The sequence below is a fragment of the Oncorhynchus keta genome, chromosome 14 (genome assembly GCF_023373465.1).
Source record: "Oncorhynchus keta strain PuntledgeMale-10-30-2019 chromosome 14, Oket_V2, whole genome shotgun sequence".
Taxonomy (NCBI): Eukaryota; Metazoa; Chordata; class Actinopteri; order Salmoniformes; family Salmonidae; genus Oncorhynchus; species Oncorhynchus keta.
In genome coordinates, this window is record NC_068434.1 from 35,469,243 (window position 1) to 35,491,514 (window position 22,272).

General features: G+C 42.2%; 1 protein-coding gene across 2 annotated transcripts; it reads right to left on the reverse strand.

The window, feature by feature from the left end:
* Positions 1 to 1,065: 1,065 nt before the first annotated feature.
* LOC118393309 (ras-related protein Rab-3C-like) lies at positions 1,066 to 16,517 on the reverse strand. Of its 2 annotated transcripts, none has more exons than XM_052461616.1 (5): positions 16,426 to 16,517; positions 13,643 to 13,867; positions 8,659 to 8,777; positions 4,349 to 4,473; positions 1,066 to 4,033 (listed from the first exon to the last, which is right to left on the reverse strand). In XM_052461616.1, the coding sequence occupies exons 1-5, from the start codon at positions 16,504 to 16,506 to the stop codon at positions 3,843 to 3,845; spliced, it is 741 nt and encodes a 246-aa protein (XP_052317576.1). In that variant the 5' UTR covers positions 16,507 to 16,517; the 3' UTR covers positions 1,066 to 3,842. The 2 variants fall into 2 exon arrangements, with proteins under 2 accessions (XP_052317576.1, XP_052317577.1); XM_052461617.1 differs by lacking the exon at positions 16,426 to 16,517 and adding an exon at positions 14,852 to 15,008.
* Between the last annotated feature and the right edge of the window lie 5,755 nt (positions 16,518 to 22,272).

The window sequence follows — 22,272 nt, forward strand, 5'->3', positions numbered from 1 at the left end:
AGAACATTTAAAGATGTTAAATACCAAGTATCAACACTTACAGCCTAAAGTGGATCTAAAACCTTTTCTCTAACTTTTCCAACAAGCAATAAAACTTGCAATCAGTAGCCTGGGTGTCATTTTGTGTCTGTTTTAGCCAACTATAGCCATAAAATCTGGATATTCTTGAGAAAGGTGATATGTGAAGAATAAACAATGAACTCCACTATTCTTGCCTTTTCTAAAGTACATTGTCTGTCTGTCTGTCTGTCTGTCTGTCTCAGAAGGTATCAGGAGGCATCAGTGTGTTTACTGGGCAGTGAAGAGTCTTTCACCTGTGTTGGGTCCATCAATGTAATATGTCCCAGTCCATCCATAACGTTAGGATTTCGGCTTGTGTTAGACTGTGTGTTATTAATAGATCAGCAGTGGTAAGAGGACTTTTGAAGCATTTGTCCATTTGTACATGTTTCATTCCAGACTAGAAGTGTGTGCAGAAAGGAGGCCCTCTACTGGTGAAAATGGCCATCTACCAAAATCTCTGTCCTGCTACTTAGTAGACATGAAGCTAGGGTGGTGGTGGTGTTTGAGGCTAGGTTCAACCCTAGCCTCAACCAGAACCCTAACTCTTGCCTTAACCCTAGCTTTAAGTCTACCTCCAGGTTCAGCCGTGGTTAAATTTAATCTGCCACTGTGTCTTATTGTCTCAGCCTTAGGCCTATATATCCCGTTGTCAAGGCATATGAACAAACAGGTTACAGAGCAAACAATGCAATTATCACAACACATAGGTTGTGATATGGATATTTCCTCCTGGCTTGGCTTCCTCAGTGATTTCCCCCACTCACCACTACTGGATACCCTAGCCTCAACCCTTTCCTTGACCTCAACCTATGGTTATAGCCTTCACCTAATGCTGGGCATAGAAAATCATCATGTAAAACATGAACTTACCTGGTTTTTCCATGAGGAGGCATGCTTTCTCTAGAGATAGTGAGAGACCACAAAAATACACCAAGCTGAACACCTTCAATCACAAGGTGGGAGCCAATGGATCTCCACACACAAAAACACTCCACACATGACATCAATACAATTTGTTTATTTCCTATCATCTTAAACACATAGTTTGTACATTGCTTGCACTTGAAGGTACAAAACAACGTGGAATAGACGTTGAATTGACGTCTGTGCCCAGTGGGCTGAGTATTGGAGGTCATGAATATGCATAATCACAGATGAGGAAGTAGATGACAGGGCATTTGAATGTAGAGATGTTTGAGGTTTCAATCTCAGCAAGGTAATGGCTACTATTTATGTACAGGTAAATAATAATCTCACGCAGACAACATCCTGTTGGAGTCGAGATATTTCCCTTTTTTATAACATAGACTTAATATCAGTACAGCATATGACATACCCTAATTTCTCTATCTTCCACAATACTGCATTTTGACGTATATTACGAGTTCACCAACAGATAGCTAGCAGGAACAGTATATAGTGCATGAATACATCCGTAGAAAAGGTACACGCATACAATAAGTAATAAACACCCATTACACTACTTCACCGCACTGCAAATCCCAGATAAAGCGCGCGCACACACACACACACACACACACACACACACACACACACACACACACACACACACACACACACACACACACACACACTTAGTGTGATGCTTGCAGTGCCATACAATACAACACCAACATCAGACCAGTCACTCAACTGCAGGTATACGGTACTAGAAGGACTATGTACAGAAATAAATTCCTAAAATATTGCACTTGTTGGCCCATTGCATCACACAGCCAAAGCTATGAAGATGCACTTAATTCTATATCTATAACATAGATAACATACACCCTTAGATATATAAATATAGATAATTCAATGTCTTCATGCTACTTTTCTTTTTTGAACCTTCCATTTTCTATGCAAAGACACGATGTAAAACAAACTACAGACAGTTTTTTTTGTTGGCACAATTACAGTTATCAAATGTTTTATGTACTTATTCCCCCATTATATGATCTTTACTGGGAGGTACAGGACTGTCACGACATCCTATATGTAAAGGACAATTTGCTTCAGCCAAGGATGGAGACAATAACAACGTGGTTCAAGGATGTGGAAAAGGTGCACTTTCTTAGGTATATGAAATATGGACACCATTCTCCCTAAAAATACTGTTTCGGAGAATATTGATGTTTATCCCGTCAGACAGACTCTATCATGGCTTCAGTATCCACCTGTCATAACATATCATATCTTGGCTGTGGTCATTTTTTATTTTCTTTCTCTTCGGGAAGTGGATACGAGGGAAGGGTCGGTTTGTAGTTTGGGTAAAGATAACTGTAATTGTCTGGGTAGAACAACATAACTTCAGGTTATTGGTTATTTGACAGCACACTTGTCAAACTTCTTAATAAGACTAGAAAAAGAGGATCTATTCAGTTTTGCAGAAATGTGCACACACTCATCAGATGGCATATCAGGACTACTAATACAAATGCACATGTACAGTATATAGTACTCACAGACACAATGTAGGATATTCATGAAGTATGAAATCAATGTGGCAGGTGACCATAAAGGAGAAGAGGCCATGTTGGAAATACTAAAAGGCCACATTTGTTTTTTAACCCAAGGTAGATGATTGAAATCTATCACACTGCCACACTCATTCACTCTTTCTAACACACACACACACACACACACACACACACACACACACACACACACACACACACACACACACACACACACACACACACACACACACACACACACACACACACACACACACACACACACACACACACACACACACACACACACACACACACACACACACTGCAAACAGAAATCAGCTACCATCTACCAGTTTGTCTACAGTACACGGAATAGCTTTTGGCTTTGGCAGAAGACAATATGTAACACAAACATAATAAATGCATAACTAGATGGCTAAATAAATGAATGCACTGATTATAACTTTATCCCCTGCAAGTTTTAGGATGGTCAATAAAAACAGTGACAAAGCTCTGGGTTCTCCTAATCGAATTTGAATATTTGAAGTATTTGAAGCCAGTTGGAAGGCTACTGTGCAGTGCATGGACAACACGTTGAATTCTAACAGCCTTTACAAGCATCATTTTTAATGTTGTAAGGTAAGCTAAAGAGGATAATGGATGTTTGTAGTGTCATATCATTAGGCATCCTGTAAGGCCGACACAGACATACTCATCAGACATATTCAGACCATCTGTGTTTCTAGGTAAAAGTGTGAAGATCTGTACCTCAACACAGCTATAGAGGGACAGACATTGATTGCGTGCCTGGTCACAGATCAGTGCTCTTGCCAACTCCATGTTTGACAATTCCATAAGGAGTTGTCAAGAGAACAGAAAGAGTCTGGAGGCCTGGCTGATGTACGATGATAAAAGTGGTCAGATGACACATCAGAATACTACAAGACAGGGGTACACAACTCCAGTCCGCAGTCCTGCTGAGTTTCCTTCCATCCTGGCACTTAACTGATGGACTACTGTCACTGATTGGCCAGAGAGTGCACCTACAGTATTTATACAAGTCAATCTCTGATTAAAAGGCAAGGAGGAAAATCTGCTTTTGCTGCAGCCATCCAGGACCTTAGTTGTGCACCCCTACTTTAAGACTACAGTTGAGTCACAAATGGCACCCTTTTTCCTATAAAGTACACAACCTTTGACCAGAGCCCTATGGGCCCTCGTCAAAAGTAGTGCATTATGTACGGAGAAGGGTGCCATTTAGGATGCAGCCTATATCTAAGGGACTGGGTATCTTCGAAACACAGGAAGCGGGAGGAGCCACTAACAGTTACAGGCGGACTGCTGGAGCGGCGGGGCGCTGTCTGTCAGTTTGGCACTAGGTGTTCCCGTGGTAACGGCAGGATCAGTGTCCAGGCTCTCGGACATCCTGTCACAGATGATGTCAACGAGGCGTTCAAAGGTCTGCTTGACATTGATGTTGTCCTTGGCACTCGTTTCAAAGAACTCAAAACCTGCAGAGGGATAGCGAGGGAGAAGAGAGAAATAGTATATGAACATCGTAGATGTTGTTGACAAGAAGTTAATTGTCTACATTCAGAAATCTCTTGACAATGACTAAGTGAAAATGAAAGCCTGTCAAATACTGTACGTTATGTTTACAATAAGTCAATGAACTTACAAAAGCCCATGTAGGTACCGGTGCTGTGAATCAGAATGAGCTAACAGATTATAATGCTTCGTATCTGACTGTGGACCATTCGATGTGTTCATTATTTTATCTCTGCCACTATAAAGTGTCCCTGATCAATCAAATGATAGCAGCTCACCCAGTTGTTCTGCCAGCTGTCTCCCGCTGTCTGCAGCCACCACCCTCTCCTCCTCCATGTCACACTTGTTCCCAGCCAGCACCACCTGGGCGTTGTCCCAAGAATAGGTCTTAATCTGGGTCGACCTGCACACACATGCACACATACATATACAGAGAAGAAAACAGAGCACTGCATCTATCTACTAGAAGCTATAGGCGACAAGCTGATACAGTAAACAACATATCTCCTCCATCAAACCCAGGTTTACTACAGAACGGCGCTGACAGACACCGTCCGCCTGCTTCTAGCTCCTAGCGAGATTTTTTTTGTGTTCTTGTCCATACTGTCTATACACACCATTTATATGTACAGTGCATTCGGATATTATTCAGACCCCTTGACTTTTTCCACATTTTGTTACGTTAAAGCCTTATTCTAAAATTGATTAAATCATTTTTCCCTTCATCAATCTACACACAATGCCCCATAATGACAAAGCAAAAACAGTTTTTAATACATTTTTGCAAATTTGAGTATTTCCTTTTTTACGGAAATATCACATTTACATAAGTATTCAGACCCTTTACTCAGTACTTTCTTGAAGCACCTTTGGCAGTGATTACAGCCTCGAGTCTTCTTGTGTATGACGCTACAAGCTTGGCACACCTGTATTTGGGGAGTTTCTCCCATCCTCTCAAGCTCTGTCAGGTTGGATGGGGAGCGCCGCTGCACAGCTATTGTCAGGTATCTCCAGCGATGTTAGATTGGGTTCAAGTCCAGGCTCTGGCTAGGCCACTTAAGGACATTCAGAGACTTGTCCCAAAGCCACTCTTACGTTGTCTTGGCTCTGTGCTTAGGGTTGTTGTCCTGTTGGAAGGTGAACCTTTGCCACAATCTGAGGTCCTGAGTGCTCTGGAGCAGGTTTTCATCAATGATCTCTCTGTACTTTGTTCCGTTCATCTTTCCCTCGATCCTGACTAGTCTCTCTTGGTTTCATCAGACCAGATAATCTTGTTTCTCATGGTCAGAGAGTCTTTAGGTGCCTTTTAGAAAACTCCAAGCGGGCTGTCATGTGCCTTTTACTGATGAGTGGCTTCTGTCTAGCCACTCTACCATTAAGGCCTGATTGGTGTAATGCTGCAGAGATTGTTGTCCGGAATGTTATCCCATCTCCACAGAGGAACTCTTGAGCTCTGTCAGAGTGACCATCGGGTTCTTGGTCACCTCCCTGACCAATGCCTTTCTCCCTGACCAATGCTCTTTTCTAGAGCTGCCTGGCGGGCAGCTCTAGAAAGAGTCTTGGTGGTTCCAAACTTCTTCCATTTAAGAATGATGGAGGCCACTGTGTTCTTGGGGACCTTCAATGCTGCAGAGTTTTTTTGGTACCCTTCCCCAGATCTGTGCCTCGACACAATCCTGTCTTGGAGCTCTACGGACAATTCCTTCAACCTCATGGCTTGGATTTTTCTCTGACATGCACTGTCAACTGTGGGACCTTATATAGACAGGTGTGTGCCTTTCCAAATCATGTCCAATCAATTGAATTTACCACAGTTGGACTCCAATCAAGTTGTAGAAACATCTCAAGGGTGATCAATGGGAAAAGGATGCACCTGAGCTCAATTTCAAGTCTCATAGCAAAGAGTCTGAATACTTATGTAAATAAAGTATTTCAGTTTTTTTTGTTATACATTGGCAAAAATGTCTCTAAACCTGTGGAAAAAGGGAAGGGGTCTGAATAATTTACGAATGCACTGTATAATTATATTCCAGACTCTGCCGTTGCTCGTTCTAATGTTTCTTAATTTAGTTTCTTGTTTTTAACGTTTTGTATTATGTATGTATTGTTATTGTATTTCTAAGTATTACTGCACTGTTGGACTGTAGTGACTGGTGATATGAGTTCAGATGTAGGTCAATTCACATCTGACTATTGATATTATTCACAGTGACATCCTGGTCAAAAACAGCTGCTCTGAAATACGGTTTTTGTGCTGAATGTTTATAATCTATCTCTAGTCTAGCCTATATTTAATGGTGAAATGATTACCGATATCTATGTTTATCTCTCACAATTATTCGTTTTGTGTTTCAATGGCCAATAACCAAGAGAGGAGAGAAGCAGCAGTGTCTAGTGCCCAGCGTGACTCTGGCACTGTCAGGAGACAACTGCGTCACACACAGGAAATGAGTGTGAGTTTAGAACAGGAGCTCATTCACACACATCCTGGCAGGGATGGAAAACATGCATCTTTACCCTCAACCTTCTAACCAGGACGAATAATGGAAAATAATCATGGAATAAAAGCCTACCATAAGAAGTCTGTTCAGGTCCTTAATTCAGAATAATAAATATACATATGTATCATGCTTTGTAACATCCCATGACCCTTACGTGGATGATGCAACAACAAAATATATATATATATATATATATACAGTATATCACAAAAGTGAGTACACCCCTCACATTTTTGTAAATATTTGAGTATATCTTTTTTGAAGAAATGACAAAGTAAAGTAGTGAGTGTACAGCTTGTATAACAGTGTACATTTGCTGTCCCCTCAAATTAACTCAACACACTTCCTTCCATGCAATATTGCTCAAATAAAAAGCAAACCTGGTTTCAAAATACAGATAAAGCAACACCTCACGGCACAACGCCTCTCCCCTATTTGACCTAGATAGTTTGTGTGTATGTATTGATACGTAAGATACCTGTGCCTTTTTTTTAAAATGTATGCAGTTCTGTCCTTGAGCTGTTGTTGTCTATTAATGTTCTGTATCTGTATTATGTCATGTTTCATGTTCTGTGTGAATCCCAGGAAGAGCAGCTGCTGATATTACAACAGCTAATGGGGATCCTAATCAAATACCAAATATATAGTCTCATAAGTAATTATAGCTAATGATATTTAAAACATCATACATGGTTTCATTACCACTTATCAGTTATTATGGATGCTTATAGTCAGTTATAACACATTATAAAGGATGTTATAAAGCATTATATGTATGTACTTCATAGAAAGTGTTAACTAATAAAGTATGTTTGTGCTCTGTCACTGCTATGGCTTTAGTGAACAAGCTCACTGATTTGAACAGCTCCATGATAATAACAGTCATTAGCTGACTGGTATCAAGACTTCAGAATAGAGCAGTTCATGACTCTACAGTAGCTGCTGTTCAATTTCATTGCATTGCAATGTCTCATACAGAGAGCCTGTTAAATAAATGTGTTTTCTTCCTTTCTTAGCAGTTAGTCATCTGACAGTACATCAGCGCGTTGCCGTAGTGATCGCGAGCGCCCCTTTCCTCTCTGTGCTCCCATAATCCTGTTGGGCCGTGAGGGTGAGATAAGGCTATAGCAGTGAGCTGTAATCATGCTACAGAGAGGGAGGGGTCACACCGTCTGGCCACAACACCTGGATCTATACAACCAAAGGGGACAGAGATGTTTAACCTGTCTACTTTCTACAAAGATGCCCTACTCAACATACCAACACAAGGGTTGATGTGACACGCCCATTCTGTACACAAAAGAGGACATGGTAGTCAAAATCACTTTCTCTCTACACAATTGAGAAAACATTTTTATTTTTGTTTCACAGTGAGACATTTAATCGTTTTGTCAAGTGCATCCATCAAAACATTATTTTTCTTAAACTATTCTGGTAGAGTTTATCCCAGAAACCTGGTAATTGTGACTCTGATGAAATAGACTTCTTGTTCTTATTTCTAGGAATAAATCATGTTGAATCCAGGATACAGGAAAGATACAGAACAAGGTTCCAGTAGTGTAGGTATTCAGTATTCGGATGGAAATAGATTTTGTGGCTCACAAAGACAGTGATTCGTGACCCCCCCCCCCCCACACACACACACGCACACACACAGATGGGCCAGTGGCTCTCTGAGAACAAGCACTCTAATCAATACGCTTAGATAAGGAGATACTGACAGAGATGAAGGTCAGCTATTCGGGTCTGTTTCTTCACAGGGAGAACTCCTCTACTCATCCTGTCTCAATACAACCCAACAACACACTGTTGTCCCTAAAGATATGTAGTCTTTCTGAGAATCTTGTGTTAAGATATACAGTATGTAAACAATACTTAAAACAAAACATGTCATCTGAAGTTGCTTCCTTCCCTCCTGTATTTCATGACACATGATATACTGACAAAATTGCAGTCCTTCCAACGTGCTGATGAAAGCTATTAATGCTGACACGTACTGGTTTTCAATTATATAATCAACTGTGCTACTTAACACAAATGTTCCTCCTAGAGAGGATGAAAATGTGTTGTACCCCAGTAGAACTCACCAATCCTGCACACAATGGAAGGACTCCTCGTTGGTGATGTCATACATAAGGATGAAGCCCATGGCTCCCCGGTAGTATGCAGTGGTGATTGTCCGGTACCGCTCCTGTCCCGCTGTGTCCTGGAGAGAGATACGGAACATTGTTGTTGCTGGTCACAAACACACACACACACACACACACACACACACACACACACACACACACACACACACACACACACACACACACACACACACACACACACACACACACACACACACACACACACACACACACACACACACACACACACACACACACACACACACACACACACTCACAGTATGTCACACAGAAAATCTCCCATCCATGTGTGTATTTATTCTGGACTGGTTTGGCTAGCTGTGATGATCATGTATCCTGCATCGCCGGCTAGTTTGGCTAGCTGTGATGATCATGTATCCTGCAGAAAATCATGTATCCTGCATCCAGATGTGATGATCATGTTCCTGCATTTGGCTGCTAGCTGATGATCATGTATCCTGCATCGCCGGCTGATTTGGCTAGCTGTGATGATCATGTATCCTGCATCGCCGGCTGGTTTGGCTAGCTGTGATGATCATGTATCCTGCATCGCCGGCTGGGCTTTGATGATCATGTAGCATCGCCGGCTGGTTTGATGATCATGTATCCTGCATCGCCGGCTGGTTTGGCTAGCTGTGATGATCATGTATCCTGCATCGCCGGCTGGTTTGGCTAGCTGTGATGATCATGTATCCTGCATCGCCGGCTGGTTTGGCTAGCTGTGATGATCATGTATCCTGCAGCGCCGGCTGGTTGGCTAGCTGTGATGATCATGTATCCTGCATCGCCGGCTGGTTTGGCTAGCTGTGATGATCATGTATCCTGCATGGTTTGGCTAGCTGTGATGATCATGTATCCTGCATCGCCGGCTGGTTTGGCTAGCTGTGATGATCATGTATCCTGCATCGCCGGCTGGTTTGGCTAGCTGTGATGATCATGTATCCTGCATCCCGGCTGGTTTGGCTAGCTGGATGATCATGGCATTTTTGGCTAGCTGTGATGATCATGTATCCTGCAGCGCCGGCTGGTTTGGCTAGCTGTGATGATCATGGCAGCGCCGGCTGGATTGGCTAGCTGTGATGATCATGTATCCTGCATCGCATCGCCGGCTGGTTTGGCTAGCTGTGATGATCATGTATCCTGCATCGCCGGCTGGGCTAGCTTGGATCATAGCTGTGATGATCATGTATCCTGCAGCGCCGGCTGGTTTGGCTAGCTGTGATGATCATGCCTGCATCGCCGGCTGGTTTGGCTAGCTGTGATGATCATGTATCCTGCATCGCCGGCTGGTTTGGCTAGCTGTGATGATCATGTCCTGCATTTGGCTAGCTGTGATGATCATGTATCCTGCATCGCCGGCTGGTTTGGCTAGCTGTGATGATCATGTATCCTGCATCGCCGGCTGGTTTGGCTAGCTGTGATGATCATGTATCCTGCATTTTTGGCTAGCTGTGATGATCATGTATCCTGCATCGCCGGCTGGTTTGGCTAGCTGTGATGATCATGTATCCTGCATCGCCGGCTGGTTTGGCTAGCTGTGATCATGATCCTGCATGTATTGGCCTGTATCCTGCATCGCCGGCTGGTTTGGCTAGCTGTGATGATCATGTATCCTGCATCGCCGGCTGGTTTGGCTAGCTGTGATGATCATGTATCCTGCATCGCCGGCTGTTTGAGCTGTGATGATCATGTATCCTGCATCGCCGGCTGGTTTGGCTAGCTGTGATGATCATGTATCCTGCATCGCCGGCTGGTTTGGCTAGCTGTGATGATCATGTATCCTGCATCGCCGGCTGGTTTGGCTAGCTGTGATGATCATGTATCCTGCATCGCCGGCTGGTTTGGCTAGCTGTGATGATCATGTATCCTGCATCGCCGGCTGTTTGGCTAGCTGTGATGATCATGTATCCTGCATCGCCGGCTGTTTGGCTAGCTGTGATGATCATGTATCCTGCATCGCCGGCTGGTTTGGCTAGCTGTGATGATCATGTATCCTGCATCGCCGGCTGGTTTGGCTAGCTGTGATGATCATGTATCCTGCAGCCGGCTGGTTTGGCTAGCTGTGATGATCATGTATCCTGCATGTTTGGCTAGCTGTGATCCTGCATCGCCGGCTGGTTTGGCTAGCTGTGATGATCATGTATCCTGCATCGCCGGCTGTTTGGCTAGCTGTGATGATCATGTATCCTGCATCGCCGGCTGTTTGGCTAGCTGTGATGATCATGTATCCTGCATCGCCGGCTGGTTTAGCTGTGATGATCATGTATCCTGCATCGCCGGCTGGTTTGGCTAGCTGTGATGATCATGTATCCTGAGCTGTGATGATCATGTATCCTGCATCGCCGGCTGGTTTGGCTAGCTGTGATGATCATGTATCCTGCATGTGATGATCATGTATCCTGCAGCTGTGATGATCATGTATCCTGCATCGCCGGCTGGTTTGGCTAGCTGTGATGATCATGTATCCTGCATCGCCGGCTGGTTTGGCTAGCTGTGATGATCATGTATCCTGCATCGCCGGCTGGTTTGGCTAGCTGTGATGATCATGTATCCTGCATCGCCGGCTGGTTTGGCTAGCTGTGATGATCATGTATCCTGCATCGCCGGCTGGTTTGGCTAGCTGTGATGATCATGTATCCTGCATCGCCGGCTGGTTTGGCTAGCTGTGATGATCATGTATCCTGCATCGCCGGCTGGTTTGGCTAGCTGTGATGATCATGTATCCTGCATCGCCGGCTGGTTTGGCTAGCTGTGATGATCATGTATCCTGCATCGCCGGCTGGTTTGGCTTGCTGTGATGATCATGACGGTCATTATCTATTCACAAATTCTAGAGGTTCAAGTCTCCCCAGTAAATGAATAATGCACTATGATCAATAAATCAAATAATCCAAATCCCTCTCCATGCCTGCAGGGCCCATCCCAAACAGAGCAATTGATACAAGCACAACAGGGTGTCTGGTGATGTCTCCACACCCCATGGGAAGCAGACCATTGATCCCATATACCGTAGCTAACCATTGAAATAGAGAGACATTTCCGATGCCATGCTGATTAGTCACTGTGGTGGCTGAGACCTACTGGCCATATTATACTGATTATGTCATGTCTATGGGTTTTTACAATAAACCTCTTGTATAGGGGCACTCAGCAGTGTGCTATTTCCACTGCGAGGCCAAACAGTGCTGCGTTACATTAGCTACAGAGAGAGGCCTGCTCTGCTCTCTCTGTGAATATGGCTATAATTGTGTCTGTGTGGTAGCCAACGGACATCTCTGACCTTCAAAAGCACACACAGCTCAGAGGCTGTCTACCTCAATCTCCCTCATACAGCAGCTGGGCTGAGCAATGGAAACCCACAAATATACACAGTAAAGCATGGACGTACGTGCACCTGCATGCAGATGTTCAGGTGTGTGTGTCTATATATTAGTGCGAACAATGAACTGTAGAATGTTTTTGTACAATACAATTCAGTAGGCCATAGCATTACCTACTTCTACATAATGTTTTTTAAGTACATTTATTTATCGTTTTTTTTTTATTATTATGAAAATGGTTCTCTTTTTTTTGCAGACTGTGACATTGCTTAACATTAAACATTCATCTTCTAGACAATGCTTTGACTGTTGACTTTCCTCTTGGCTGAATACTGAAGACATACTGTATGCATCCACACATTTCACTACCCTATCGATTCAGGGCCAAGTGCTTGCCAATGATTCATTTCATCTTGGGGCTATTTGAGTGGGCAGCTTTGCTTGTTCTGAGGCTAAAAGACACAGCGAGACAGAAAAATCCTGCTGAGTCCAATGAACAGGAGCTCCATTTGAAACGAATTGACGAAGTTTTATTTAATCATCGCCATGGCACCACAGAGCAGTTTACACTGTGAATAAGCCCAACAAATGGACAGAATCTTTAGTACAGTCCGTGAAGACTGACAATAGGCCATCTTATTTGAATCTTACTGGTAAATTTGAGCGCACTGTGGCTCGTTGGGAATAGTACAATGCCCAAACAGCCCAATTAGACAACCTAGAGCTATTCAATTGAATGCTCTCTCTGGCAATCCTGCGTCTGTTAGAACCCGCTTGTTTTTGCTTAACTGACAAAAACCCATTACCCTTATTACTCACTAATTAAACTGTTTACATTCAACCCTCAGCTGATTAACTGCTACAGTCCTGTCTGGGACCAATGAAATGGTGGAACAGACAGTAAATATGACAGCGAACAGCATTGCCACTCTAGGAAAGAGAGAGAGCGGGTGTTTGGAGGAAGCATGCTTTTAATTGTCACCTTAGCAATCTCAGAGGTGCTCAGAAACAAACTCCTTCAACTCCAAATTTCCTAATAAAAAAAAGCTGTAGGCGAGGTCGGACACACACAGGAGGAGAACACAGTCTGAGAGGAGTGTTGTTCAGTGATCCATACACATCCATCTGCCTCTGTTCTCTACACTGCACTGCCTCGCGTTCCATCACGGTAGGCCTTGCTCCTACATCTTAGCAGCACAATCCAACTCAAATGTTTCATGTCAAATGTCACATTTAATGTTATTGTGACTGGATCCTAGTCTGCATGTTGGCTTTTAGAAATCTATAACAACGTAGAAAGGCAGGGGGGTTGAAAGTGATTTATAAGCCCCAATCCCTTAAAGCTTGAAATGATACTGCCTTCTACATTGTTATAGACTTCTAACAGCCAATGTGCAGACTAACCTGTGACAGGTTGTGACTAGATGCACACTTGTAGTTAAACTTAACAAACATACATTTGGGGGGATATATAAGGCAAATACTGCAATTGAATGAATAGCTCATATTTGTGCACACTGTAGTTGAACAGCTTCACTTACAGTACACTAGACATTATCTATCACAATAGTGAGTACCCCTGACTCTAGCGACAGACCTACCCAGATCTGCAGTTTAATCCTCTTGTCGTTCTTGTAGACGGTCTTGACTTTGAAGTCAATGCCCACGGTGCTGACGAAGGCTGAGGTGAAGGCGTCGTCAGCGTAGCGGAACAAGAAGGAGGTTTTACCCACGCTGCTGTTGCCAATGATCAGCAGTTTGAACATGTAGTCAAAGTTCTGGTCCCCGCCCTCCTTCCCTTGAGTGGTCCCCTGAGTGGCAGCCATCTGGAAAGACCAGGAGTCACAGTGCCAAAGGTTATGACAAACATGAAATCAACTCAGTGGAATTAGAAATGTCACTCTAAGGTTTAGATATGTTGCATGGAAGACGGATGTCACAGACGTGTAAAAGAAGAATATATTATTAAAATGATCACACGCAAACACACCAGCCTCTGAGATTGGTGTTAAAAGCATACAGACTGTGTCTGATGACAGATGGCTGTGTTGGATAAACAAAAAGAGCATTACACACCCTGGGGTTGGTGAAGAGTCCACCTGTGTTCTACATCTTCACATATGTGTGCCTGCCAATGGACATTAGTCAGATCCTTCCCAAGCAATCTATACCATACCCAGCAGGGTGTGGAAGGTGTATGATCAATTAGGCTTGGATTTATCAATGGTTATGCCAATCCATTCAACAATCAAACAATTATTGACAAAAAATAAATGTGGAATGTTTCATCTTTCTTGCGAAATTCGTCTGCATTTGTCAGCATTCTATATAAATAGAACAAGGCTACAGCAGACATCTTTGTTCCTAGTAGCCTAAATGTTTTCACTGTGCATCAGCAATTTGCCATTTCAAGCATGTGCCTGTTCTGTTAATAAACGGAGAAGGATTCTTTCGGTTTTACATCAAGCAAGCCTAAACTGCACTATTAACAACACTGTACTGTCTATGTACAATGCTTCATAAACCAAATGTCCTATTACCGATAACAATCATCTAGAAATACATGGGCACTGCATTTTAGGTGTTTTATGTGCTAATTCCATTTAGAAATGTTATGAGGACGACGAAAATACACTATTCCATTTTGCTACACAAACGTAGGCTAGTTCTCGTAAATTGGATAAAACCTTGCAGAATTTTGGAACATCAGAAATACAGCTTAGAATCAAGTTCTTTGCGGAATTCTATAACAGTCTAGTAAAAAAATGACATGATGCAGAAAAAAATATTTTAAATCATAGCAAACCAACCTGCGTCGAAGGCACGAATGTCAGTCAGTGGCTTTTTCTGTTTTTATATAAATGTTTTACTGTAGAAGACGGTTCGGTTTGATGCTCGACAATTTCAGCACCTGGGAGCTGTCCCTGTGTTCCGAAGCTGAACTGTCCGGCCCAAGCGCGCGCCAGTGTTCGTTCGTTGCAGAGCGTAGTAAGCACATTCGACGTCAAAGTTCACAATATGGAGCTTGTAGTCTTTATAATTCCAAAAGGGTGACTGCATTATTCAGCATGCAACACAGTCACTTTGACAACATTCATTTTGACAACTCCAGACTATAATATTTTTCAAAAATTTATATTTTTGTGAACATTTTCATTCATCTAATAATGTATTTTGACAATTATACAATTTCCTCTGTGGCATTACCAAAAAATATGCTTGCTCTTAGAAAAGACAATATAAAATTTCAGAAATGTAAAGCACAATTACAATGTGCATTTAGCCTAAATTAATTTGTTCAATGTAGCCTAATGATGATGTGTGTTGAGTCATTCTGAAGTCAACGGGTTTCATCTAGGTACCATATGACTATGGGAACTGCAATACTTGGAGGGGGGATATGAGAAAATGTGGGAAATATTTTGCTATTGTCGTACAAGCTTGGATTCTGCACCTCTCATCTCAGCACCACACACACAGGATGCTGAGACTGAAGCTACAGTAATAGATGCCAAACACTAGTGTAGATTAAACCTGGTCCTGACCTGCACCAAAATGTACTTCCAATGGGAATTCTCCATTAAGACAGTCCAGGCCCAGGCTGGGAAACCAGCCCTTATTAAACAGGCCCTAGAAAAGTAGATTATATTCTTTGTATAGGTCTAAAATACAACATTTTATTCAGACATGAATTGTGACAAATGCAAACATAGGGGTTATTAACCTGTTGGATCGCACCACAAATGCTTAAAAGATAGCATTTGGAGACAGTGGCCAGATAAACAAAACCAAAGCATGGGTTGCTATCAGGCCTTGTCCATAGACTGCTTACAGGGCAAGGAAACCAATGTGTAATTTTAAAATTTGGGTCAACTATCCCTTTAACGACTTCCAGACACACCAGAAAAGTTATATAATCGGAGAGACAGTTGTTGTCCGCCTCAGTTATGGAAAGTACATTACCTATCCATGTACCGGGAAACGGATTTGATTGGGTATGTTAATGATTCATCTCCTGGCAGGAATTAAGCCTTTGGCCGTTTTGTTTATAGTGCATAATTAATGAGAGACTGGGTTGTTTGATTGGTGTCCACTGACGGTTTGGATTGCTGCTTGAAAGGGGGCGACTGAAGTAGGTCACAGTTGCAAAGCCTCATGTGCTCGTTTTACTCAATTCTAGGATATTTGTACTTACTGTGCAACATTTGTGCAAATATCTTATAAAGTAACCGATCGGATCAACTTGCATTTCGTTTAATATTACAGCACATGTTTTCTCGTCTCCAAATATTTCTGCAAATGTGTATGTTCTATAAAACATACGGCTTACAGAACCAAAGTGCATAAAACGATGTGGCAAATATCTTGCGTAATATCCACTCACCAAAATGAATAGAGGCATCGATATAGTAGCACGTTCTCTTTGCACAATTATTTGAAAAGGTTTTGATGACGGAAGTTTCATAAATAGAACTTTTCTATTTAGTACTCTGCACGATAATAGTGCCGTGGCACCCTCTGCTGGGGGCTTGAGTTCTTGCATGTCTAGATATTGAATTACAGTATTACATTTCGATGCCTATGACAAGTTGCAAATGTCATTATTAGAGGAGCTCCATTTGCAATGCTTCGCAAATATTTGGAATACCTGTAAAAACCTTTTGTTCAGGTTTTTTTTCATGATTGTGTCAAAATTAAAAAAAATAGCAAGACATTAAGCCTATCCCTGTCTACCTTACTTTTGCCTCTGCTGTTTTGGTTGGCCTAAAGTACTAATATGGATGCTAACCACTGTTTCTTGTAGCCTAATAGAGAGTTTATCATGGAGGACTCCACAGAATTCATCCTCCAGGACCAAGGCTCCAGAACGGTCCATGGCAGTAAGGACTACCCCATCCTGACAGCCTCCACTGGGGCTTTGCTCGCTGGCCTCTACGGGATGTGGACTATGTTTTCCCTTCCTGACTTCTGCAAAGTACCAAGAAGACTCAAGGTATGTCTCATTCACACGAATGTGCTCAGGCCCCTATAACTGTACAGTGAAATCAATAAACAATGCTTTGCTGCTTGTCTTGGAGTGCTTTATCTGTGTTCCATGATGCCTTCAAAATAAGAATGGAGCTTATGTGGTAAGTCAAATATTTGTTGAACACACAATTGGTAAGTCAAATACACTGAGTGTACAAAACATTAGGAACACCTTCCTAATAATGAGTTGCACCCCCTGTTGCCCTCAGAACAGCTTCAATTCGTCGGGGCATGGACTCTGTAAGGTGTCGAAATCGTTCCACAGAGATGCTGGACCATGTTAACTTCAATGCTTTCCACAGTTGTGTCAAGATTGTTTCATGTCCTTTGGGTGGTGGACCATTCTTGATACGCACAGGAAACTGTTGAGCGTGAAAAACCCAGAAGCGTTGCAGTTCTTGACACACTCAAACCAGTGCGCCTGGCACCTACTACTATACCCGTTCAAAGGCTTAAATATTTTGTCTTGCCCATTCACGCTCTGAATCGCACACATACACAATCCGTCTCAATTGTCTCAAGGCTTAAAAATCCTTATTTAACCTCTCCTTCCCTTCATCTACACTGATTGAAGTGGATGTAACAGGTGACATCAATAAGGGATCATAGCTTTCACCTGGATTCCCCTGGTCAGTCTGTCATAGAAAGAGCGGGTGTTCCTAATGTTTCGTTCATTCAGTGTATATAAATAATCAACGAGGGGCTATGCGTTCTATGGAAAATAATGACGCGCTTGCCGAGTGGAACAAACCATCCACGGAGTTGCATTCTTTTTCAGAGAAAGCATAGAGCCCCGAGTTGAATATCCCTTTTATACCATCGCTATAATTCAACACATTTTCCCCTAGAAATGTGTTCACTTGCACATCCACTGAAGCTACAGTAGTTGCCTTGGTTACCAAAACAACTTGCTAGCTTAGCTAACCAAACCATCAGTCCTAGCTTGCTATTTATTATAAGGTGACCAGATTTCTGAAATGAAAACCGGGGACATTTCCACAGCTAAATCATATTCTTCTTGGGAAGGCTCTACCTTCTTGAAGAATGTGGGGACAGAGGGCACACCAACACGGGCAATCAGAGAGGCTTTATGCTTTTTCGTTCTACCACTGCCAATTGAAAAAGAGGAATTACAAAGGGTGCAGTGAACCATTCTAGCGTCTTGACCTGAGCGTATAAATGGAAATTCTCTCATCATGTTGACATTAAAATGGCATTTCCGTTTCTGGGAAAGAGCCATTGTACCTCCTGTCTGCTCTTCTTCACTCTCCTTGTGTCACTCTTCTTACTCTCTTAACCTTTTCTTCTTCTCCAATCTTTCTCCACTCATCTTCCTTTCATTCTCTTCACCTTTCCACCTCACTCTTCCACACTCTCCTCGCTTCACTCTTTTTACTCCCTTAATTTTTCCTTCTCCAATCTTTAATAATAAATAGTACACTATTAGATAAAATACTTTGTTTAACAGATTCCCATTGCTTGCCTCATTTTTGTATTTTATCTAAAAAGAAAATGGTTTGCAATAATACATTGGCAGGCTCTGTAATCATATCTTTACCTTTCCTCCTCTATCCTTCCTCTCCACTCTCTAACAGAAAACATTATGCTAATGTTATCCATGAAAATGTCTAAATATATTTTCACACTACTTATAATGCCAAACCAATCAAATTATAATCTACAAATAAATATTATCATAATTAATTGTGCATGAATTTAATATAATCATATTTTCATAATAGCCCGTCCACTGCATTTTTACATGTGAACGTTTTTTTTTTAAACCTAGTTACCATAACAGTAGCTGGCTAACCTAGCTAGATAACTTAGTCGACATAGCTAATGTTAGCTAGCATAACCTATTTAAAACCTTATAAAGCAGAGCATCTATCTATATAATAAATTGTGACATTAGAACATCATTAGCTAGTATCTCAAAAAAGTGTAATTTTGTTTGTTTGTGGTGATATTGTGGATTCACTTGACACTTGCTAGCTTCTGGCCGAGTTTTCCACAGCAGTTTTCTGTAAAACTAGCTTGAGCAAGTAATTAGTAGAAGAGTGAGTGAAGCTACCATAGCGAGCAGCCCCCTCTGCTGGACGAAACAAGCACAACGCGATTGAGACGTCAACCGGTAGGCTCTGCTGCCCGGTCTTGACACGTATAATATTATTTCACTTTGCAGTCTGTTTTTAACGCATAGTTAAAAACGGGGACAGCTCCAGCCGGGGACACCCTATAATTATGAAAATCGAACTCAGCAATGGCAATAATGCCAATAACCCCGTTTCCTAGACTGAGGGCCAGTCTGTTTGTGCTATCCTGCCAACTCCTTGTCAATCATTGTCCTGTTTGGCTTGACAATCAGCAATGGAGTTGGCACGAGCAGAAACAGATCTAGGACCAGGCTACCCATCTCTGCCTCTTGTATACATTTCATTTGTTGATCTATTGAACAATCAGTAGCGACCCATCATTCAGGGCAGGTGGGGCAAAGCCCCCCACCTGTTTAGCTTCTCTTTTTTTGGGGTGCCTGTTTTGCATGTTATTTTGACATTAATACATGTCACATATCAGTTTGCAAACAATGTAAAAAAATAAATACAAAATCTTTGAGTTAAAGGTGCATACTTGGTCTCTTTTTTGCTTTGCTTTCTTGAGTAAGGCAGCTCCAAAATGCAGGTGTTTCAGCCTAACTCAGTGCTTTCTGTGGTGGTGGAGAAGCCAGCGGAAAATACGGAGCTTAAGGGTTTGGTAATGTTCTCTAGTTGCACCACGTGATTGGCTCAGTGTTCTGTCACCGCAAAATCTACGGATAGAGCTCGAAAATTCCAGCCCCTTGGGTGCTACCATAGAGTTACATTAGAAGTACCCATCCAAGAAGGCTCAAGGTCATTGGCCACAGATAAAATGACGTCAAATCACGTTATATCTATCATAGCTTTGATTGGACTGATCATGTCAACATCATACTTTCAAAATCTTAGCGAGCAAGCTATCATCATGAATCGACTCAATAATCTATTGAGAAATCCTTTTCAATCCTTGTCATATGAAGATAAATAATGAAATAATAATGAAAAGAAAAATGTATCTGTGCTCATTGACCATTGGACATAAACATTACACAACACTGAGTGGTTTGGAAGCCTGCTATTCAGTGGAGTGGGTGTGTGGTCTAAGTCTGGGTTTAAGGGTCTCTTTTCCAAGCTTAAAAGGATAAACATTCAACATTGGCCATGCTGTCAATCCATGACTTCTGTCTCGCTCAAACAACTCGAAATTCGGAACTGACAAATCTCAGACTTCAGTGAGTTCAAGACAACTGGGAACTCTGAAAAAACTAGCTCCGACAGGAAAATACATTTTGAACAGTCATCAAACTCGGAACCGCAAGTCGGGAACTCGGGCCTCTTTCTAAAGCTCCGACCTGAAGATCATTGATATCATCATGATTCGACCTTGTTTTTTTTAGAGTTCCCAGTTGTCTTGAATGCACCATAAATCCAGGGAATTCCAGACTTTGATGACAAAGTTTGATGACAACATTTTCCCACGAAGGACCGCCACGCCACCATCCTGTTCAAGTGAGCACAGCACAACAAGGTGAGTCCAAAAATGTGCTACTGCATAAATTATGTGATATGCCAGGTAGATATGTATACTGTAGCTAAGAAAGTAATACTAAGTGTATGTTGTGTAGTAAGATGTTAGTAGCCCATGTGCATCACCCTAATCATTTTGTCCCTTATCCCCTCATCATTTAGCCTACTGTTCTGACTTGGTGGTGCACATGTTGAATATTGAATATTGTAATAGCTTTCATTGTCTGCTTATATGCCCCCTTTATTTATCCCACGGTTCTGACTTGGTGTACCGGGCAAATACTGTAAAAACGGCCCATGTTTTGAATTCTGTTGCTGTACATTTCAAAAGTGCTGAACAAATAGTTATATGGACTACGTCCATCCTAGCTCGCTCATTAATGTCTTAATCGAAATTACGGATTACATCTTATCCGCCCGTCGTCCTCTTATGCCATAGTTTGTACATTTCAATTGTCAGTAGAAACCACATTTGTTTAAGCAAGTCAGCCTTATCAGCTGTTTTTTTAAAGGCAGTAAATGTGGCTGAATGAACTGTTTTGCCGCCAGAGAAGGCTCCGCTGATAGCCAGGTGTAGCAGTGGTAAGGTGTTGGGACTCTGCTGTTGGGCAGCTTTATGTAGGCCCTAGCAGTTTGTGAGCACTGTTTGTCACCATTACAGTGCAATTCATGTATTTGTTAGTGTTGTGTTGTGTAGTAACTTTGCTGGCATGCATCTAAAAAATGTTTTGCCTCAACAAGATTTACATGCAAAAAACACTCTTGTGAACAACATATGAAGGGTGAGGTGCGTTCCTCAAATGTAGAGGAAATGTATTATAAACATGTCCTTACACTGTGATTAAACCAGATATCATATACTGTATGTCCTCATAGGACATATGCAGAGCATTGGAAAAAAATGTTGTAAATAAGTCTCCCCCACTGTGATGTGAATGTAAGGTTGCAAACTGTTGAAACTGTGAAATAAATTAATACAATTCTATGTTCTGGATGTTGTTGTCAGCTGGGTTATTGTCTTAGAAAATGTTCATTCTATAGGCCTACTCATTTTCACTTCCACTGAGTTCATACAGGAGGATACTATGGAAAATGCTTGAAGAGCAATAGTTATCCAAGCTGATCACTGAACTGGCCAGTGCACAGTCATATAGAGGTCAGTGTATGACATAGAGAGCCCAGCATTTGGCTGACTTCATACCATCCCTACTCGAACTAAAAAGGCACGTTAATTGAATTGTGTTTCCACGTGTCACACAGACAGGAGAGAGCAGAGGAACAGTAGTAGGCCAGTGAGGGAAGCATGGATATATGGTGTGTAGCTGAGCCACCTGCTGGCTTTAGATCTGTGGGTTATATGATCACATTGACCCAGGCTCCCTGTAGTGGGTTGTGTGTCTTCTCAGAAAAGTCACTTTCTGGTTTCCAAATGGGACCCTATTTCCTCCATAGTGCACTACTTTTGGCCTGTAATGCATTATTAGAAAATAGGGGGTCATTTGGGACGCACTAACCTGACTAACAGGGGGTAGACACGCACGTAGGATGTGCAAAGCCCCCATCTCCTCCCCATCCAAAGACCAGGAGCTGGCTAAAGC

What these genes read in the sequence shown, in the direction of transcription:
- LOC118393309 (XM_052461616.1), bottom strand. Translation starts at nt 16,506, where the DNA reads ATGAAACTTCCGTCATCAAAACCTTTTCAAATAATTGTGCAAAGAGAA. An exon ending in GGATTAAACTGCAGATCTGG is followed by an intron (nt 8,778 to 13,642) that starts GTAGGTCTGTCG and finishes ATCTCTCTCCAG; the next exon opens with GACACAGCGGGACAGGAGCG. An exon ending in ACAGCTGGCAGAACAACTGG is followed by an intron (nt 4,034 to 4,348) that starts GTGAGCTGCTAT and finishes ATCCCTCTGCAG; the next exon opens with GTTTTGAGTTCTTTGAAACG.